This window comes from Larus michahellis, chromosome 12 (genome assembly GCF_964199755.1).
Source record: "Larus michahellis chromosome 12, bLarMic1.1, whole genome shotgun sequence".
In the NCBI taxonomy this organism is placed as follows: domain Eukaryota; kingdom Metazoa; phylum Chordata; class Aves; order Charadriiformes; family Laridae; genus Larus; species Larus michahellis.
The window spans coordinates 4,071,992-4,089,534 of NC_133907.1; the positions used below are offsets into that span (position 1 = coordinate 4,071,992).

General features: G+C 47.9%; 1 protein-coding gene across 6 annotated transcripts in view; it reads right to left on the reverse strand.

Moving 5' to 3' along the window:
* Positions 1–4,941: 4,941 nt before the first annotated feature.
* The window catches only part of MYT1 (myelin transcription factor 1), a 69,808-nt gene continuing 57,206 nt past the window's right edge, over positions 4,942–17,543 (reverse strand). For all 6 annotated transcript variants that reach the window (XM_074605033.1, XM_074605031.1, XM_074605035.1 and 3 more), the window contains 7 exons: positions 15,120–15,182; positions 14,460–14,543; positions 9,641–9,862; positions 8,999–9,090; positions 7,951–8,054; positions 7,692–7,835; positions 4,942–6,228 (listed from right to left, as the gene is read on the reverse strand). In XM_074605033.1, coding sequence (XP_074461134.1) covers positions 6,088–6,228; positions 7,692–7,835; positions 7,951–8,054; positions 8,999–9,090; positions 9,641–9,862; positions 14,460–14,543; positions 15,120–15,182 — 850 coding nt within the window. In that variant the 3' untranslated portion in view covers positions 4,942–6,087. The remainder of the gene's footprint in view (positions 6,229–7,691; positions 7,836–7,950; positions 8,055–8,998; positions 9,091–9,640; positions 9,863–14,459; positions 14,544–15,119; positions 15,183–17,543) is intronic.

A 17,543-nucleotide genomic window follows, 5' to 3' on the forward strand; every position in this document is an offset into this window, starting at 1 on the left:
CTGTAAGAAGCAAAGCAATGGGTAGTTATTAAATTAATGACTTCATCCCCAAGCTGGTGATAAATATTTTACAGTTTTATCTCTCCACCCTGTAGACTGCTCTAGACAGGCTAGACTGTTTATTAATCTAGCTTCTGGATTTATGTTATTTAGTTGCTAAACAGCCTCAGCGTGGTGGGGCCAGATTATTAAATGTTGAAGCCCAAGAAGGAGTCCTCTGGCAAATGGCAAAACCTGAGGAGCTGATCCTTGATCTTGGGCTTGATGAGCTTCAGGCCAAAATCAACTCCCCTGCGGTGCTAAGGCCAGTTTACCCCTGTTTGGTTCCAAACCACTTGACCAATGCCTCTTGCTTCATTTGGGTGGACTCTGGGACTTGTTGTGAGGAAGGAAGAGGCAAGGAAAAGTTTTGGCTTCAATAGGGACATGCAGGAGTTAACCGTGGCTATGATGCTGCGGGGTCAGACATCATATCTTAGCTTGCACCCATCCTCCCAGGGTGGTCCAGCCTTTCATGCTAGTTCTGGAGCTCAGGCAGAGCATATGTCCTTGCTCTATCCCTTCATGGCTCATGTTTCTTCAGATCATCTCAGATAGTCACTGACATTCAAACAAAAGAGCGTTGCAGTTATATAAATGAAAGCGGGCTTTAATGGTTGTTATACTTCCTTGTTGACAGGGTCGAAAATGTCTTTAAATCTGACACTAGCGTTTTTACAACAATTGGTGATTTATTCATCCCTCCGAAAGAAGGGGATGAAGGCATCTGGAATAACGAGAGCTATTTGTCTGAAGAATACATCATCCACGTGCTTTCCCACAGCCTCAATCCCATGAGCCCTTCTGAACAAAGCAGAAGGTCGTTTCAGGATATATCTTCTCATAAAAGTGTAGGAGAAGTGAGTGTGATAACAAGTGCGGGCCAGAGCCTTTAATCCAGCCAAGCTCTGCTCGGTGCTGGCGGGAAGGGAGCAGTTTCCAGCTTGGGGGCTGCCCCATTGGCTGCAGTTTCATCTCCAGCCCATCCCGTCGCTCCCCAGCTTCAACATCATCTTCATCTTCAACATCAAATCTGGAATTTGATGCCAAATGGCAGCTCTGAAGAGGAAAGGTGCCTTCTCTCCCCAGTGACCTGATGGGAAATGAGGCAACTCCTTCCTGACCACCCAGCTGTGTGGTCCAAGGGACCACAAGGGCCCCCAGGGACACCTTGGTCATGGGAGCAGGGTGGGATGGACTGAGCCTTGAGAGTTGGGGGGGGGGAACAAAAATCAGAAAAAAACGCATGAGGCTGGGAGAGAACCCCCTTTCTGCACACACCCAAAAGACATCGCCGGAGCCCACGGCTCGCTGGGAAAGGCTGGGTAAACGTTGAGAAGTGGAAGGTACCACTTGAGCAGGAGAACGGAGGGATGTGTCGTTAGCAGCTTTTAACAATTAACAGTGGCATCAGTGAGGCCAAATGACACTCTCGTTGGTCAATGATTTATCGACATGTTTAGAAACAACCATATGCTGACAAGTATCTTTTCCCTTGCATCCTTGAAACGAAAGACCCGCTCTCCTCTGCCGTCAGCTCTCACCCTACGCGTGTTGGAGGAGGCTTAAGAGCTCTCCTAAGCACACCTATAAACTGGCAGCGTACCATCTTAAACCAATTCAATTCCCTTCCCTGCGATAAAGGACGCCAGTTCAGAGAAGATAACATCTCACAGTGATGGCTCCCAAAGCTGCAATTTAACACAAATCTAACCGCTCTATTATGCGGCACAGCCAATTCGTTAAGAAAGGACAAGCGAGCATGTCTATTAGCTCTATCATCATAATCAAATATTGGCACAAGGAACCGCGCAGCGGTGCAAAGTCTAGCGAAACTCCCCATAAAACAATTATATGCCCTTCAGAAAAACAACATGCCAGCCAGTTTAGGTGAACCATCGCACAAGTCTCCCTGTTTTTCTCCTTTTAAGATCTGCAGCCCTTTGCAAAGGTGACAAAACCTCATCAGCTCTAAGCTGTGTCCAGCAAAGCCAGCCGTGGAATCCCACCAGCATGAAGGAAGAACATCCACTGCCGCCTCTCCAGGAGGTACCTCCTCTCCTCCACCATCCCTACAAGCCTGTCCTAAGTCTCCGTCAGTGGACCTGCCCCAGGACAGCTTGCAGACACCCAAGGAAGACAGAAAAAAAACCTTCCGACGAACACCCATGGCCATGTACATGCTTGAGGAAAGGCTTTAAGAAATCTTCTTTCTACCCAAAACTTTCCTCCAGTTTTTTTTTTTCTGGCTACGGTTCTTACCCTTTTGGCTCCATTTCACTCTGCCTTTCACCCTCGTGTCTTTGCAGCACAGCCACCACCTCCCGCCTTAACCCAGCAGCGCTTGTGCCTCTGCACAGGGACGGTCAGGAAAGTTCAGCTCAGTTAATCAGGGAATTTCATTTCTTGGTGATGGACCTGCCTGAAATTCCCATCTGACCCAACTCACTCAGCTCCGAACGGCCTTAATATGATTTACCTTATTTCACCTTGGAAGCTACAGCTACAGCAAAGCGAAACTGAATTTCGGTGACTTCAGAAATGACATCTCCAACACGGAGACCAGTGAGAAATTCTCTTCATTGCCACCGCTTCAAAACATAAACCCTTTTACCAGTGAAAAAGCTCCGTTTTTCCAGGAAGGTAATCTGTGAACATTGCGGTCAGGCAGATATAAGTGAGGAAATCTTGGTGACAAAACCAAGCCATCTCCCAGCATTTTACCTAAACCTCAGAGATCAATTTGATGAGGATTTTTTTGGTAAACGCCAGAGGGAAAAGCGTCCGTCTTTGTGTCCCGTCCCAGGGCTGGCACCTCCTGCACCGCTCCCGATGGCATCTCCTCTGCTCCCACACCGCCTGCGGGAGCAGGAAGCCGTGAAATCCCGAGGGATGCTGAGCGCTGGGGGTGCAGGATGTGACCCCTGCCCAGAGGAACGCTGCCTGCAGCCCCCCTGCCTTGGGAAGGGGCTCCAGCAACCGAGTAAATAAATACATACCTTCGCTCGGACTTTTGAGTCCCCCCATCATGGGAGCAGGGGGCTTTTAGGCACCTGCTTGGCCGGATGGTGACAGCTCCTTGTTCTTCAAAGCCGTCAGAGGTACCAAACCTAAATTCCTCCTAAATCCCCCAAATTTAGAAGGCGGGGAGAGCCAGGTTTGGGGTGGGCAGCCCCTGGCCACAGCTTCGAGGGGGGACACGACCCTCCAAGGGTGCAGGAGCAAGGACAAAGCCCATCAGGGACCCGTCGGGGACGTTGGCAGCAGCTCGAAGAAAGACCATAGGAACTAAAGTCACAAACAGAACTGGGTTTTATTACGAAATAACCCTGCCATTACATAAGGAAGTTCTGTCTGCAAAATACATTTCCTGAGGAAAGTAGATCACAGTATTCGTTTTCACAGAATAACATGTAGCCTGCTATAACTTTCAATGTGACTCTTTATTATTTAAATATTAACAGTATTCCTTCACATAAACAAGTACTCAGTCATCACATAACCGACACACAAACGACAAAATAAATATACAACAAGAGCACAGTTCATTTTTTTTTTCCCCGACTTAAATATTAAATAAATAATAAATACAGAATTTTCATTTCCTGTTATCAGTGCCTGAAACAATATGAATGAAAAAGAAAAGAAAAACCGAAAAAGTCTCTCTTCCCCCCGGTTGCCCCTGCCCCCACAAAAAAACAAACCAAAAAATTATCAAAATGTCTCAGTTATAAAATATCTTTAAAAAAATTCCCATCGTTAAAAGAATAAATAACAAAATATATAAAAAATAACTTGGTTGCATCAAAATTACAAGTAGGAGTTGTAGATAGGGTTTTTTTTTCTTTTTTTTCTTTTTTTGGAATATCATTTTTTTTATGGTCAAAAGTTTTAATTTTTAACTTTTTTTGCTTCTTTTATCTTCTTTTCTATGGTGCGGTGTCCAGTTTAAAATAAGTATAAAATTAATAAATAAAAAAGTTAAATAAATAGCAAAAAGTTAACATAAGGTGTTGTAAATATAAATTACATACATCTTGCCAAAATTAAATAATTTACAGGATAATTAAACTAACTACTTTTTTTTTTTTTTTCCTCTCTTTCTTCCAGGAAGTGCAATTTTTCTACTTTTAAATACTAACTGAATTGCAGTCACAATCAATTTGGACTCTATTTACATGTTAAGAACATTGTGTTTTTAACACCTCAAATTTTTTTTTTTTTTTTTTTTTTATCCCTTTCTTTTGTATTTTTGCACTTGGAATGGGTTCTAAAATAAATGAACTCCTGGAGTCTGATCCTGCAAACACTGAAGCCTGGGAGCGAACCCTCCTGCGCCAGCCGCCCTCTGGAACTCGACGGGGAACCGACACGAGTCAAGACGCTCGTGAGCTTCGAGGCCGCATCCAGTGGCCGCTGCCATCGCTGGGAAGCTTCCTACTGACTTCTCCGAATTGCGGATTTTGCCCTAAATATCTGCAGGATTGGGCTCGAAACGCCACCACGGGCTCACCCTTTAGTATGGGTCAACAAAACCCTCCCCAGCTCCACCCGCTGCCGCCGGGAGGGATGCGGGAGGCAGGATGTGGGATGCGGATGCTCCTGGCACGGGGACCCCTCGCGGGGGTTTTGTCCCCCTCCGCTCCCCAGGTGTTTGGGGCAGGGGAGGGTGAGCTGGGGCCGGGAGCGAACCCGCAGGGTGACAGCCGGCTCCGCGCGCCGTGGAGCGGGTGCTGCAGCGCAGCGTCACAAAGACATTCATAGAGTTGTTCTTTAAGTGCACAGTGGGCTGCGTGTACCGAGCTGCTTACAAAATGCTTCTTTGGAAGAATACCCAATACCTGAATACTCTTTTTTATATTATTTTTTTTCCTTTTCTTTTTTTTTTTTTTTTCTTTTTTTGCAGAACGGCGCGTGCGCTGTGATTTTGCGCAAAACGTAGAACACCAAACCAAAAATTACCCATTGCCCTGTGGATACCTGTAAGAAATCAACCACTGATTCACGGTAGGCAAGCACTTTGCTGGCCATCAATTAACATATCTCTTTTTGTTGGATTTTTTTGTTTCTTTTTTTTTTCTTTTTTTTTTTTTTTTTTTTTTTTTGTTCCTCGCAATCTCAAACGTTCTCTGGCATTGATGTATGATCTCTGGACTGGCAGTACTGCGCCACTGTAAGGATGATCACAATAATGAAAAGAACCAGAACCGTCATCAAACAGACTTCCAAAAAATCATATACACCGGACCATGACACATCAAAGAATTCTTCTGTATGAAATATCTGGTATTGGCCTATTCATAATAGCTATTCTCATATTTAAGACAGACAAAGGAATACTGTAGTTGCAAACTCCAAAAGCTTCCCTGAGAACCTTTTTTCCATTGCGCTTTCCACTGGAGATCCAGAACTGCTCTTCAGATTTCTTTCAGAAAATAAAAATAAGCTACTTTATAATACTTCAGAGTTCCCATGCCCAGTGGATATCTGAACACCTCGGGGTTGGGAGGCCCAGCACAGGTTCAGATTTACAGGTAGCTTGCAGCTCCAGCACTTGTAGCAACACAGAACATAATTCATGTGTGAGTAGGTGATCTGGACATACGACCATAGACAACATGAGGGTTTAAGCCAGTCATACGCTAGTCTTGGATCAGACAAGACCCTGATTCTTGTCACGTTTTAACCCTTGGATCAACTCTGCAAGAGCATGGCGGCTCAGGAAAGCTGCCTGCTCTTCGCCAGCTACGCAAGCCCCACAGCCTACTGGAGAGTTTAACCTTCCATCCTGATCTACCTCGTGGTCCAGGTAGAAAAATCCCACTTTTCTCAAGAAGGTCCAATGTTAAGTAAACGAGAAATTGAGTTCAATCAGTTCCACATCTCAGAAATGGCCTCTTGGTTACGTTTTGGTCCTTTTTTTTTTTCCTTTTTTTTTTTTTCTTTTTTTTCATTCATTAAACAAGTTTTCTAACTTGTAAACCTGAATACTTGGAGGGAAAGTTCCATCTTACAGTCTGTTCGCTTGCTCGTCTCCATCCCATGGTGCTAAACCTGGATGCCCTTGACAGCTTGCTTGATGCTCTCCAGCAGGTCCTTGTTCTCCGGGTTCTGGTAGCACTCCTGGTTGGTGTACATGTCGGTCAGCGTGTTCACGTACGCATCGAAGTTCTGCTCACTAATTGGCTCCTGCAGCCAAAAAAAAAAGGCAAATAAAAGCATTAGTAGCAGAGCAGGAAGAGGTTTCTTTGCAATTAATCATGTGTGTAGGTACCAACAGCCAAAGGTCTCCACGTCGGAGACGTTTTGTGCGTTGGTGCTGGACATAGGGGAATCTCATCGTGCAATCCCTGATCCTGCCAGGTCTTAACCGAGTCCTTAATTTCATGCGTTGGCCTCGTGGAACTATTAACAGCATCAGGTTAAACGTGTGCGGGCAGTTTGACAGGCTCGAGGCTGAATTAAGCCACGGAAATGAAGGGCGAGAGGACTGCTGAAGCATCACGGAGGGAATCAAAGGCAAAGTTAGGACAGGAGCCCGGTCACCTTGGGCTCGTGTCTGCCCACTCCGGCTCGCTGCTGCGGCGGTACGGCTTTTGCTTTTGAGGGGCATTATGGAAACCTTGCAACTCTCTAACTTGGAGTTAATGGGGGGAAAAAGGAAAGGGAGAAGGAAGAAAAAGAACAGGAATAAAATGAGCATACAAGTCTCGTGGGCATTATTTAATTGGAGTTGCCTGAAACCTTGAAAAAATATTTGCTGAACAGTTTATTTGACCTTTATGTGTCAAATACTTTACAGAAAAGCACTCGGCGAGCGGTTTTCTGCCAGTTAGGCAGCTGGGTGAATAGTATCCAAAACTGCTCTGCTGGAGGATGGCTTCTCTCCAACCAGCCTGAATTTAAGTACAAACCCCAATGAAAAGGATTCCCCTCCCCTCCCCCCCCCCCCAAAAAAAAAGATGGCAGGAAAAATAAATCAGACGCTTATTCCTCTGATCATCGCGACGGTCTTTATGAGTTGTAAGAGGACAGCTTCCCCAACAACAAGAGCCCCCCCCTCCACACACCTGGTTTTGACAACAGTAATTACATTCCTGGGAACAGAGAGAAGGTAATTAATAGCCTTTTGTGGTTTTACTATTTTAATGCAGTCTTTTCATTTTGCAGTAACTCTATGGTAACATGCTGTGGGCTGTTAGACCTTGTTAAATTAAACAAAATACACTCTCTTTAAGAATGCTATTCTTTGGCTGCCAGCTATTCAGAACTGAATTGAAACTACCTGCATTATAATAGGAGCTGTAAGATCTTTCTGACGTTGAAATCCAATCCCTCCTGATCTCTGCTTGTGCTGTCTTAGCCTAAAAGGCGCTGGGTGCCCTTGATAAAGTTTCCTATTTTGTGATAATGCTCCCAGATGTAATGAGACAGAACAATAGATACAAAGGGAGATCAGCAGAAAATGACAACAAAAGGGAGACATAATGCAAGCTTCAGAGATAAGGCAAAAGTACTGATCTTATAAAGGACACGAAGGTGTGTGTAGAGAAATTCTCCCACTCTTTAATTGTACCTAAGCCTTATCGTGGATTGGGTTTGGCACAGCTCCCTTGATCGCGCCGGCTGGGGCAAGCATCAAGGTTTCTTACCATGTGCGGAAGGCGGATATTGGCAAGACTTTGGATTAGAGCCTGGCTCAACCCTGAGAGCTCCAGGAACAGGGCTTCGTTTTGCTCCTCTATGATTTTGTTTTCCTCCTCAATGTTCTTCAGGTTCTTCTCCATGGTGGAGATCTGCAGAGCAAGGAGCACAGCAGGGTTACCGACCCTCACGCAATGGCACCCACCACCATGCCAAGGGGCTTGGCCATCCATCCGTGGGTCTGGATGCACGTCCAAGCACACAAACCTGTGACTGCAGTTTCACCATGGCCGCTTCCATCTCCGAGTTGGACTCGTTCAGCTCACTGATCTCCTTGTTCAGCTGCTTGATCTCTTCATCGTTCTCCAGAACTGCAGGAGGGAAGATCAAGGGCGGTCAGCAAACGTTTGCGGGAAAGGCAAAAATGTTGGGCTTTCTGCTGAGCCCGTCTTGTTGCGTAGACATCACCAAGTCCTCACCTTTGCTTTTACATCCTCAAAATGGGATGCTTATCTCACCTGGTTTGGTTTCTATTTTTATTTTTTTAGTAACCTTTTTAGCATCACGGTTCAGTGATACTTTATAGGTCACTATGTAAATGCAAAAGCCAACGCCAGCGTAACGGTTGGAGTCCAGCACATCCCCACACCCTGCAGGGTTCATTGCCCTGAAAACTGAGGTCATTCTCTCCAGTCCTGAGTTTGGGAAGATGCCATTTAAAAAACTAATGCATGTCTTGCTTAGAAATTCCGAGGTTCATAAAATAAAGTAACATTTCTAGAAGAGTGCAGGTATTTATAGGTTCCAAACTATATAAGTATTCAAGTTAAATGCCTGAACCTCGTCAAATACCACAGAAACCTCTGTAATAGCACTGGAAATGCAAAGTGCCATCGCTAACAAAATTCCAGATCCAGAAATATCTCAGGATTAAAAGCCCTGAATAGGTGAAAAATGGCTGAACGACTGCAAGGGATTTATAAAAATACCAGTGAATATTTGGGAAAAAAAAAGCAAAACCAAACACAAACTAAATTTCAGCATTATGGTTTTTTGCCTGGAATTTCGCTATGGGAACTCCTTCTTTGTTGTTTCACCTGCTCCCCCACAGTGTGTCATTCAGGGAGCGCTGTTGGTACCACGCCGCCCCCAAACACCCAGGAACCCCAAGAAATAGGTGTTTCGTAGCACGTGATATCCTTGCAAATCTGTGGCCAGATTTCAGTAGTGGAAACCTGCCCGGTCTGCAAAGAAAAAGATGCAGGGGCTCAATACCCTGCCACACCTGCCAGGCAAAAGGAGTGAAAATCCTTACCATCGCTGGTCTTGAACTTTGTGTTGAGAATTTCATCCCCTGAGAGTTTTCCTTTCTTCCCAGCAAAAGTAGCTCTTGGACACCCTGACAAACTGAAAAAGCAAGTAAAAATGACTTTCATCAGCTCTAGGTATTTATAAGTGCTTATGTTCCCAACAAGAGCACGTACCATTTGGTGGAGTTCATGCTGCGAGACAGTTCTCCTAGAAGCTTTTTATGGTACAGAGGAAATTGCTTTATGAATAATGCCACAAAACTCCCCATTTATAAAAGGAGAGCAATTTTCTCTGAGCAAAGATTAAAAAACACATTGTTTCCTAAAAGAAAGGGCTTAAGTCTGGCTGGCTTGGGCATCAAATCCCTGCTTTGGGCACCAAAGTCCTGTTCTGGCTTGGTCATGGAAGGATTTTTCATGATTTTTGCCCAATCCACATCTCACCGTTACAATGTTTAAACACCTACGTGTTTTCTTCCCTGCAGAAAATGCCAACCTTGGACCAACCTGACTGAGGTCAGCATCAAAAGCACCAGCTCTGAGCCTTGCATGAAAAGCTGAACGATGCTCAAGCAGCATCTACAGGGACATAGGTTAGTCCATGGCAATTTTGTCATGCTCGCGATGATTTCAAACCTGTGATCTACCTTCTGTGAGTGAGGAAGCTCCCATTTGCATGGCCGGAGCCATCGCAGCCCGGGGTTGGGCAGGTCGGGCCTTCGTTCTTCAAGGACTTCCAGGAAAATGAGGAGCCATTGAGTGATCCTTCCTTCTGCCTGCGGGCTGCGAGAGGGCACCCTGACGCGCTCCGGTGAGAGGCGTATTTGCCGCTGATGTGTCCAAGCCCAACGCAGCCAGGAACCGGACACCTGGGCACAGGGAATAACCAAAAATTACAGCATGGGAATGAAGAGGAATGTAAGAAAATTAGGGATGAACGGGAATGAGGAAGCCTGGGAGGCAATTGTTCACTCTTGGGGATCTCATCTGGACCTTACGCAGTAGATGCTCAGTTGATGGAAATCGCAGATGGGACGTTAAGAGCTGTGTCTGCGCCTTCAAAAGAGCCAAAGAGAACCAAGGTACATCCTGCAAGAGGGAACGACTGTGGAGGTCACATCACGCTCACGCTTGCAGCAAAAGCAGGTCCCAATGGTGTCCAAAACTGTGTTTGGTGCCTCATCGAGGGCAAAGACGGCAGGCTGGGCTGCCTGACTTTGGATCCCGACGTTAACCAAGGATGGCAAGCTTGCACCAAACCACCATGGGTTCCCAGCCAGTTCTGCCTGGTGTTACTGCCGAGGAGCCCAGGGTCATCAACTCCGTCACCCTACACTGTCACTGTCAACACGACCTAGGAGCACTCTCTGTACCCGTGGGGACACAACCCTTCCCCACGAACCAGCCCCTGACCCAGGAACCGGTCAGGCTTCAACCTGTGCACTGAGAAGCTGAAACCTTCTCCTTCAAGGAGCGCATCCGAGGGGTTTCTGAGCCCGTACCCCGTCAGCCAGGACAAATAAACCCTGGGGCACCGCTCAGCCTGCAGCCGCAACACGGCCTCGCTTGCCTCCTCCTCCTCCTGCTTTCACATCCCGCGGCTACTGAGAGCTCAACCCGTGCTCACAAGGGGATAAAAGTGGGAATCACCATCAAGGCAACGCACGAACCCTCCCACCCCCGTGCTTCTGCCACCGTTTGCGGCCGGTTAAAGCACACAGGAGCTGCGAGGGGCGTCGTGGAAGCGCTGGCACGACTTGCGCTAAGTGCCAGGAGGACGATTACCTCTGGAGGCACCTCTCTCCTCCCCGCGCGCAAACTCCCCGCCTAATGGACTGCCCGCTAAATTCGGGCATTCAACAGAGCCCGGCATATCTATTAAGGTTTTTGCTGTGGTTTGCATTTGTTTAAAGATGCCAGTCAATTATAAATACAGTTAACAGTTTATTACTCGAGGGAGGTTTCTCCAAAAAAAAAAAAAAAAAAAGCAGGAGGTGGAAATAGGTAAGAAATGGCAAAAATGACCCCCGTGTCCTCAGTTTGAAGGCAGTTCGGGACTTTGAATTTCCCCAGCAAAATACACGCTGAGCTGCTCCTGAAAATCGCAAGCTGCGTTTCGCCACAGAAATGATTACCCTGATTGTTTGTATTTCGTACAAAAGGGAGATGACAGCAGAAGGGGGGAGCTGTACACCCAGCCTTTTCCCAGGATAATTTGAAAAATGCTGATCTCGATTTTAATCAGCTGCAAATGCAGCACAATTCACTTATAATATCCCTGCCAGCAGGATCCTCAGTAAATTCATAACATCATTGCTTTTATATGATCACGAGCAAATTACTGAATCCTCAGGAGGAAAAGGAGAGCGGGGGGGGGGGGGGAAGAGCGAGAGAGAAAGAGACAAACCCCAGCATTTAGTATGCAGCCGTTACGGCCCAGCCGTTACATATTTTACGCTGTTAATTTAACTTTCATTACATTTTCATTGTTAAAAAATAAACCAGAGCCTTATTGTGTAAAACAGCTAGCTCGGACATTTTTTTAAATTTTTTTTTTTTTTAATTATTTTTATTTAACGGAAGCACCAGTAGCGTTCGATCAATTAGGCAGCCGCGGATGCTTCCGTTTTATGCCAGGGCTGGGCTGAAGGTTGAGGTGATCTGTTCCATCACGTCTGCAGCAAATTACTTGAAGGATGAACAGCAAAAACAACAGGGACTGAATGACTTTCTCCTTGGCGGCGACGTGCAAAACTCGGCCGGGTTCCAAGTGGCGCTCGGTGCAGACGGGGGGATGGATTTAGAGCCAAAGCTCCTTAACGCAAACCCCCAGCGGGCGCACCTTGCTGCGGGAGCCAGGACACGAGCTTTCCAAGGACTGGGGGAGGGCGTCAGCCGCGGGACCGCTGCACGCTGTTGTTTTGCACATCTCGGAGGAGGTTCTGCTTCTCCTGGGCGGACTGGAGGAGCGGGGGCTGCTGCCCATGCCGCCCTCACGTCCTCATGCCACAGAGACCCTCGCACCCGGCGCTGCCTGCACCCTGCCCACGGAGCAGCAAAGCCACCACGAGCCTCCAAGGCCAGTCCAGGGGCGGACGGCGCTGGAAAATCCCAGCTCTGGTGGTGCTCCATCCCCATTTCTTGCCACTTTACCTTCCCAGCGTTTGTACCTTTAGGGCATGTCCTGGTTTCAGCTGGTAAAGAGTTAATTTTCTTTCTAGTCATTGCTGCGAAAGGGATGTCAATAATACCTATTGGGTTTAGTTGTTGCTAAGTGATGTTTACACTATTCAAGGACTTTTTTCAGCTTCCCATAGACGCATAGACAGAAGGATGGAATGAAATATTCCATACCATAGGTGTCATGCTCAGTATATAAACAGGGGTTAGCCGGGGGGCGGGAATCCGCAATCACTGCTCGGGATGATGCCAGTTCACTGGACGGTGAGAGTGACCTGTGTCATTGTTGTTGTTATTATTATTGTTATTTTCCTTTTCTGTTATTGTTTCTATTAAACTGTCTTTATCTCAACCCACCAGGTTTTTTTCTCTCTTTCCCCTCCTCTTTTTCCTCCCTCCTCCCCACACCCCTCGTGGGGGGGGAAACAGGGAGAGGTGAGCAAGCAGCGCATGGTTCTAGTTGCCAACTAGGAGAGCCCCAGGCCCTGGTGAGGATGCCGGGGGGGGGGGGACACCATCGTTCTGCTGGGGATGCCCCGACACCTCGTCCCACATTCCTGTACCAGCACCAGCTGCACCAGGACAAACCAGCCGTATAAAACCCCCTTTCTCCTTGCACTGGGAAGAAATCTCTCTGCAGAGAAACCGCAGTGGGGGAGTCCCTTGGCATATCCCGGACTGGTCCCAGCCCCGAATGGATGAGCAAAGCCACGGCTTTCCCAGCCCCGCAGGACACGTGTCCCTGGGGAAAAGGTGGAGAGGGGCGACCTCCCAACGGGGGCCTTCGGCTGCGGTGAAAGAAGCAAACGTGCAACCGCCGGCACTTGCACAACAGCATTTGCTGCTTGTCTTTTCCTTCGCTATGTCACCGGTTAATGGCACAGCATTACAACGCCACCAGCAATTTACTGTATTTGAGCCAAAAAAGGACTTTTTCCCCCAGATTCTCAAGTAGGTTGCTTAATTTTTAATAAACTCCGCTAACTCCTGCTAATTATCGCACGGCTCATTTAACTGGGAGGCTTTCCTTCCTGTAGACTGAGGAGTAAGAACAGAGCAGATGGTTCAAATATCATCTTTCGCTTAAAGGTCCTTCCCCCGGCTGGCGCATCCCAGTTTCCCGCAGCCCCCGCGGGGCTCTTCCGCACCCCCCGCTTCCCACTCCTGCTCCAGGGCAAAACCCGGCTACGCGGAGGTATTCACCTCTGCCCTTCTGCAAGGGCAAGACCTGCCCTAGGGCTAAAATGGCGAAAAAAAGATGGATTTGGGGACAGTCTGCTGAGCCAGAGGGGTTTGGCCAGAAATGCCAGCGCTTACGGGCATCCAGAAACTCTTGGATGTGGTTGATAAGTTTTTCCGTGTTTCTTTTTGCCCCCCTCCACCTGCACTTGCTGGTGAGCGGACAGGCTCCAGAAAGGCTGGGGATGCTCTGGGTTAACCAAAAATAAGATGCTGGAATCAGTGCCGGTCCCAGCCCTGCCGTGAAGGCTTTGATGTCCTATAGCTGTGCGCAGGGTCGAGACACAGACCCCAAACCTCACATCAGGCCCTGGACGCCGAGCCTGCGATGCTCGGGCTTGCTAAAAGTCAGGAATAATGGATTTCGCAGCAAATGAAAGCTCCTGAGGCGGACTAAGGGATTTAAAATCTCTGTTCCCAGTAGGATAAACCCCCTGGGATGTTTCAAAAAATTCAGCCCGAGGCAGCAGAGACTTTTTCTGTTCGCTCTAAATATTCAGCCATGCTAAAGACTCTAGAAAAGGTGGCTTATTGGGGGTTACCGGCTCCTGACCTGACTCAGTGCTGGGTAGTTTCTATTTCTACTGTGTTCCTGGGAGTTAAGCAAACCCACCAGCACCCCTCGCCCGCCCATTGCTGCCCAAAAACCGGCAACATTTCACTTGACTGTGGGGTTTTATCCTCCTTTACGGCACTGGTGATTTTTCCAGGCATTACATCAAGGACAGGTATGAGGGGAACTGTTCGCACCCCACCAACCTACACCTCACACCTTTAAAAACAAGGAAGAAAGAATACACCGTTACCTCCCCCAACTTCTGATTTTCCAATCAAATTTCGAAATTACACCACCGTTTCGGGGATCGGGGAACAATGCCCCGGAAAGCAGCGGAAGAGTTTTGGCAGCAGAGTTTGGCGGGTAGAGGATGCTCCGAGCAGCGCCAGCGAGGGGGGATGCGGGATGGATGCTGCTCATCCCGCGGAAATCTGTGGGAGGCAAAGGGGACGGAGCGAAAGGGTCCTCTGGGGAGTTTTCTCCAGACTTACTTCATCAGCTCTGGGTCTTCTTTATCATCCTTTGTCGGGGTGATCTTGATCCCACTTTTCTTGGCACGAGGGCAGCCTGACAGACTGTGGTTAAAAAGAGAAGAAAGGGCTGTCTCACTGGCAGAATCACTGCATTTGCTATTCCCCCGCTTCAGTCATCTTTCCCTTGAATTTCGCACAGTGTTTTTGATCTCTCTCGTTTTGCAGCTTCACATCACGAGGAGAAGTCAGGAGGAAAAAAAAAATAATAAAAAATTGAGGGAGATGGACAGTAATTAATGGTGTCTAGATAAGAAGATATCTGCTAACAGCCTGCGATGTTTAATGGAATTGTTGAAACAGAAGGCTCAGATCTCTGCTATTAATGCTCTAAAGTGATAATAGAAGTCATAAATAGGTAGCATTATTAACGGGAACATTGCATCAGCTAAAATCTGACCCTTTGTCTTTTATTCTGTTGAAGGGAGCTTCTAATCAGATGCTGGAAACATCAAAAAAAAAAGAGAAGTCAGATTAAAGAGATGAAAATAGGCTTCAGTTGTCAGTAACATTAATGTTTTATTCAGAACTTTACAACTCTGCCCACTGCAGGGGGAAGAAAAAAAAAAAAAAGAAACACAGAAAGAGGCTACAGAGGAAATAATTTAAGGGAGATCTTACCTTCTATGCGATGCATAATTTCCTGTTATGTGACCAGAGCCATCACAACCAGGAGTAGGGCACCTGCGGAGGAAAGGGATGCTCAGATTAGCCTGGGGACGCGAGCAGGGGATCGACGCTTTGCGACAGCTCATTTCAAAGAGAAATTTGGGGACTGTCAACACAGCAGCAGGTTTTTCTTCCTGCCCCTTCTCCCTCCATAAGAGCAAGGTCTGGTCTGTAATGTCCACGACGCCAAAGTCAACACATCACTGCATGATGTTGGCATTGGAGAGGAACATCTGTGGGAAAAGGCGGGGATGTTGGGAGCGTGGCAGGTAGGTGCTCTCCAGCAGAGGGACACAGGTCCCAGCCTTTGTCCCTACCACTATGAAGGGCGCAGCTCAGATAACAAAGAAGCCAAAAAAAGACCTCCAGGACAGTGTCCGACTTCCTGAGGAAGATGCAGGGAGACGGCAGGTACCATCCAGAGCCATTGGGCTGAATGCAAAAATAGACAAGAAACCAGAAATATAGTCTACAACTCTGGGCAACTTGGCCGTCAAGCTTTCTCCTCCGGGGCCACCTCGGCCAACACCAAGAGGAAGCCCAACAGAAGGTCTCAGCTCAGGTCTGGGTGATTTGGCAAGGGCTGATCTCACTGAGGGCAAACAGACACCCCACCCCAGGAGGGTCCTCAGAGTCATAGAATGGGTTGGAAGGGACCTTTAAAGCCCATCTAGTGCCACCCCCTGCCCCGGGCAGGGACACTTCCCACCAGCCCAGGTTGCTCCAAGCCCCGTCCAACCTGGCCTTGAACCCCTCCAGGGATGGGGCAGCCACAGCTTCTCTGGGCAACCTGGGCCAGGGGCTCACCACCCTCACAGCAAAGAATTTATTCCCGAGATCTCATCTAAATCTCCCCTCTCTCAGTTTAAAACTGTTACCCCTTGTCTCATCACTACAGGCCTTGGTAAAAAGTCCCTCTCCAGGGCCCTGAATACGTCTGAATATGTCGGAAGGCCCTGAATAGTCTGTATATGTCTAAACCCATTTGATGCCTCTGATGGAAGTAATGAAGGAATAGGAGGGAAAAAGTTCGGTTGATTTTGGGTCTCCTCCTTCTGTAATACCATGGGCAAGGGACGGGGGTGTCTGCAGGGGGACAGCTGCCTGTGGAGCCTTGTGCTGGGGATCAGCAGGTCACCACACAAGGTGCACCAGCAGCTTCTGGTGCTTCGGTGCAAAATCTGCCCCTTGGTCCTCAGCCGCTGCCGTTACAAAGAGGGCTTTGAAGATGCAGCCATGATCATGGGTTTGAAGGTAAGGATCCAACGCTCTGGGGGCATGATTGAAAGCAAAGCCTGGAGAATAGTTCTGTGATCACACAAACCCCCACAAAGGCTAGCGGGGGCTGCGAGCCCTACCGAGCGGCGGCAAAGATAATGGCGCGAGTTAAGCACCACATCATTAAGGGCACAGAAGCGAGAAAGGTGAGGGGATATGAAGTACCCCGAGCACAAAGATCTGCTCCGAATGCTGTAGGTGACGCGGCGGACATAAAAGTTGTCATGGGGACAAGGAAGAGAGGCGAGGAGTGCTCACCGAGGATGTGCACACCAGCCTGCCAATTAGCCAGGGCTGTTTGAGTCAAGTGATGAGGACCGGCGGGAGGAAAACCACCCTGCTGCCGTGGGATGAGCAGGAGATGCCCAGTCGCTCGCTTCTGAGCCAGAGCGAGCAAAGCTCACGGGATGGCCACGGCTTGCAGAGTGTCTTTTCTCTTCGAGGGAGGATTTTGCTGCGTCCCCACTTTCTCCACCCCCACCTTTAAAGCCACCAGTGCCGCCTGGCTTGGTAGCACTGGTTGGTACCCTGCAGCAGAGCAGGGATTGATGTGTCTCTAGGACACCCCAGTGAACCGATGGGCATTTTTTGTTAGAAAATATAAAAATTCTCCTCTTTGCACCAGCTCTGAGGGAGGGTTTGGCATTTGCGGGTCATTGAATAGTTTCCATTTGTGAAAAAACCTGGCACCTCACCTAGGATGGGAGAGCAGGGACACATCCTGGTCCTGGAAGGGCGGCAGGGAGACGAAGTCAGGACCAAGGGTCGGCCTGCTCAGAGCCAGGAGCACATAAATGCACATAGGTCTGGTGCAGGAAGAGAAGGGAGACATCCAGCAGCACCCCGATGAGGGTGGAAATTCTCTAACTCGTTTAGAAATTACAGGTTTAGGAGATGGCTCTGACATTTCCCTGTTATATGCTGTTAAAGTAGAAAGCAAAACTATTTCTTTGTTGTTCTAGCTTCAGGGTGGGATGAAATTATGAAAACACTAACACCGAACTCCTTTTGCCTTTCAGGACTTTTGAAAAAAAGGGAGAGAAGTGATTTGAGTTTTATTTTTAATTATCTGGAGACAAATCATACCGACAGAGACCT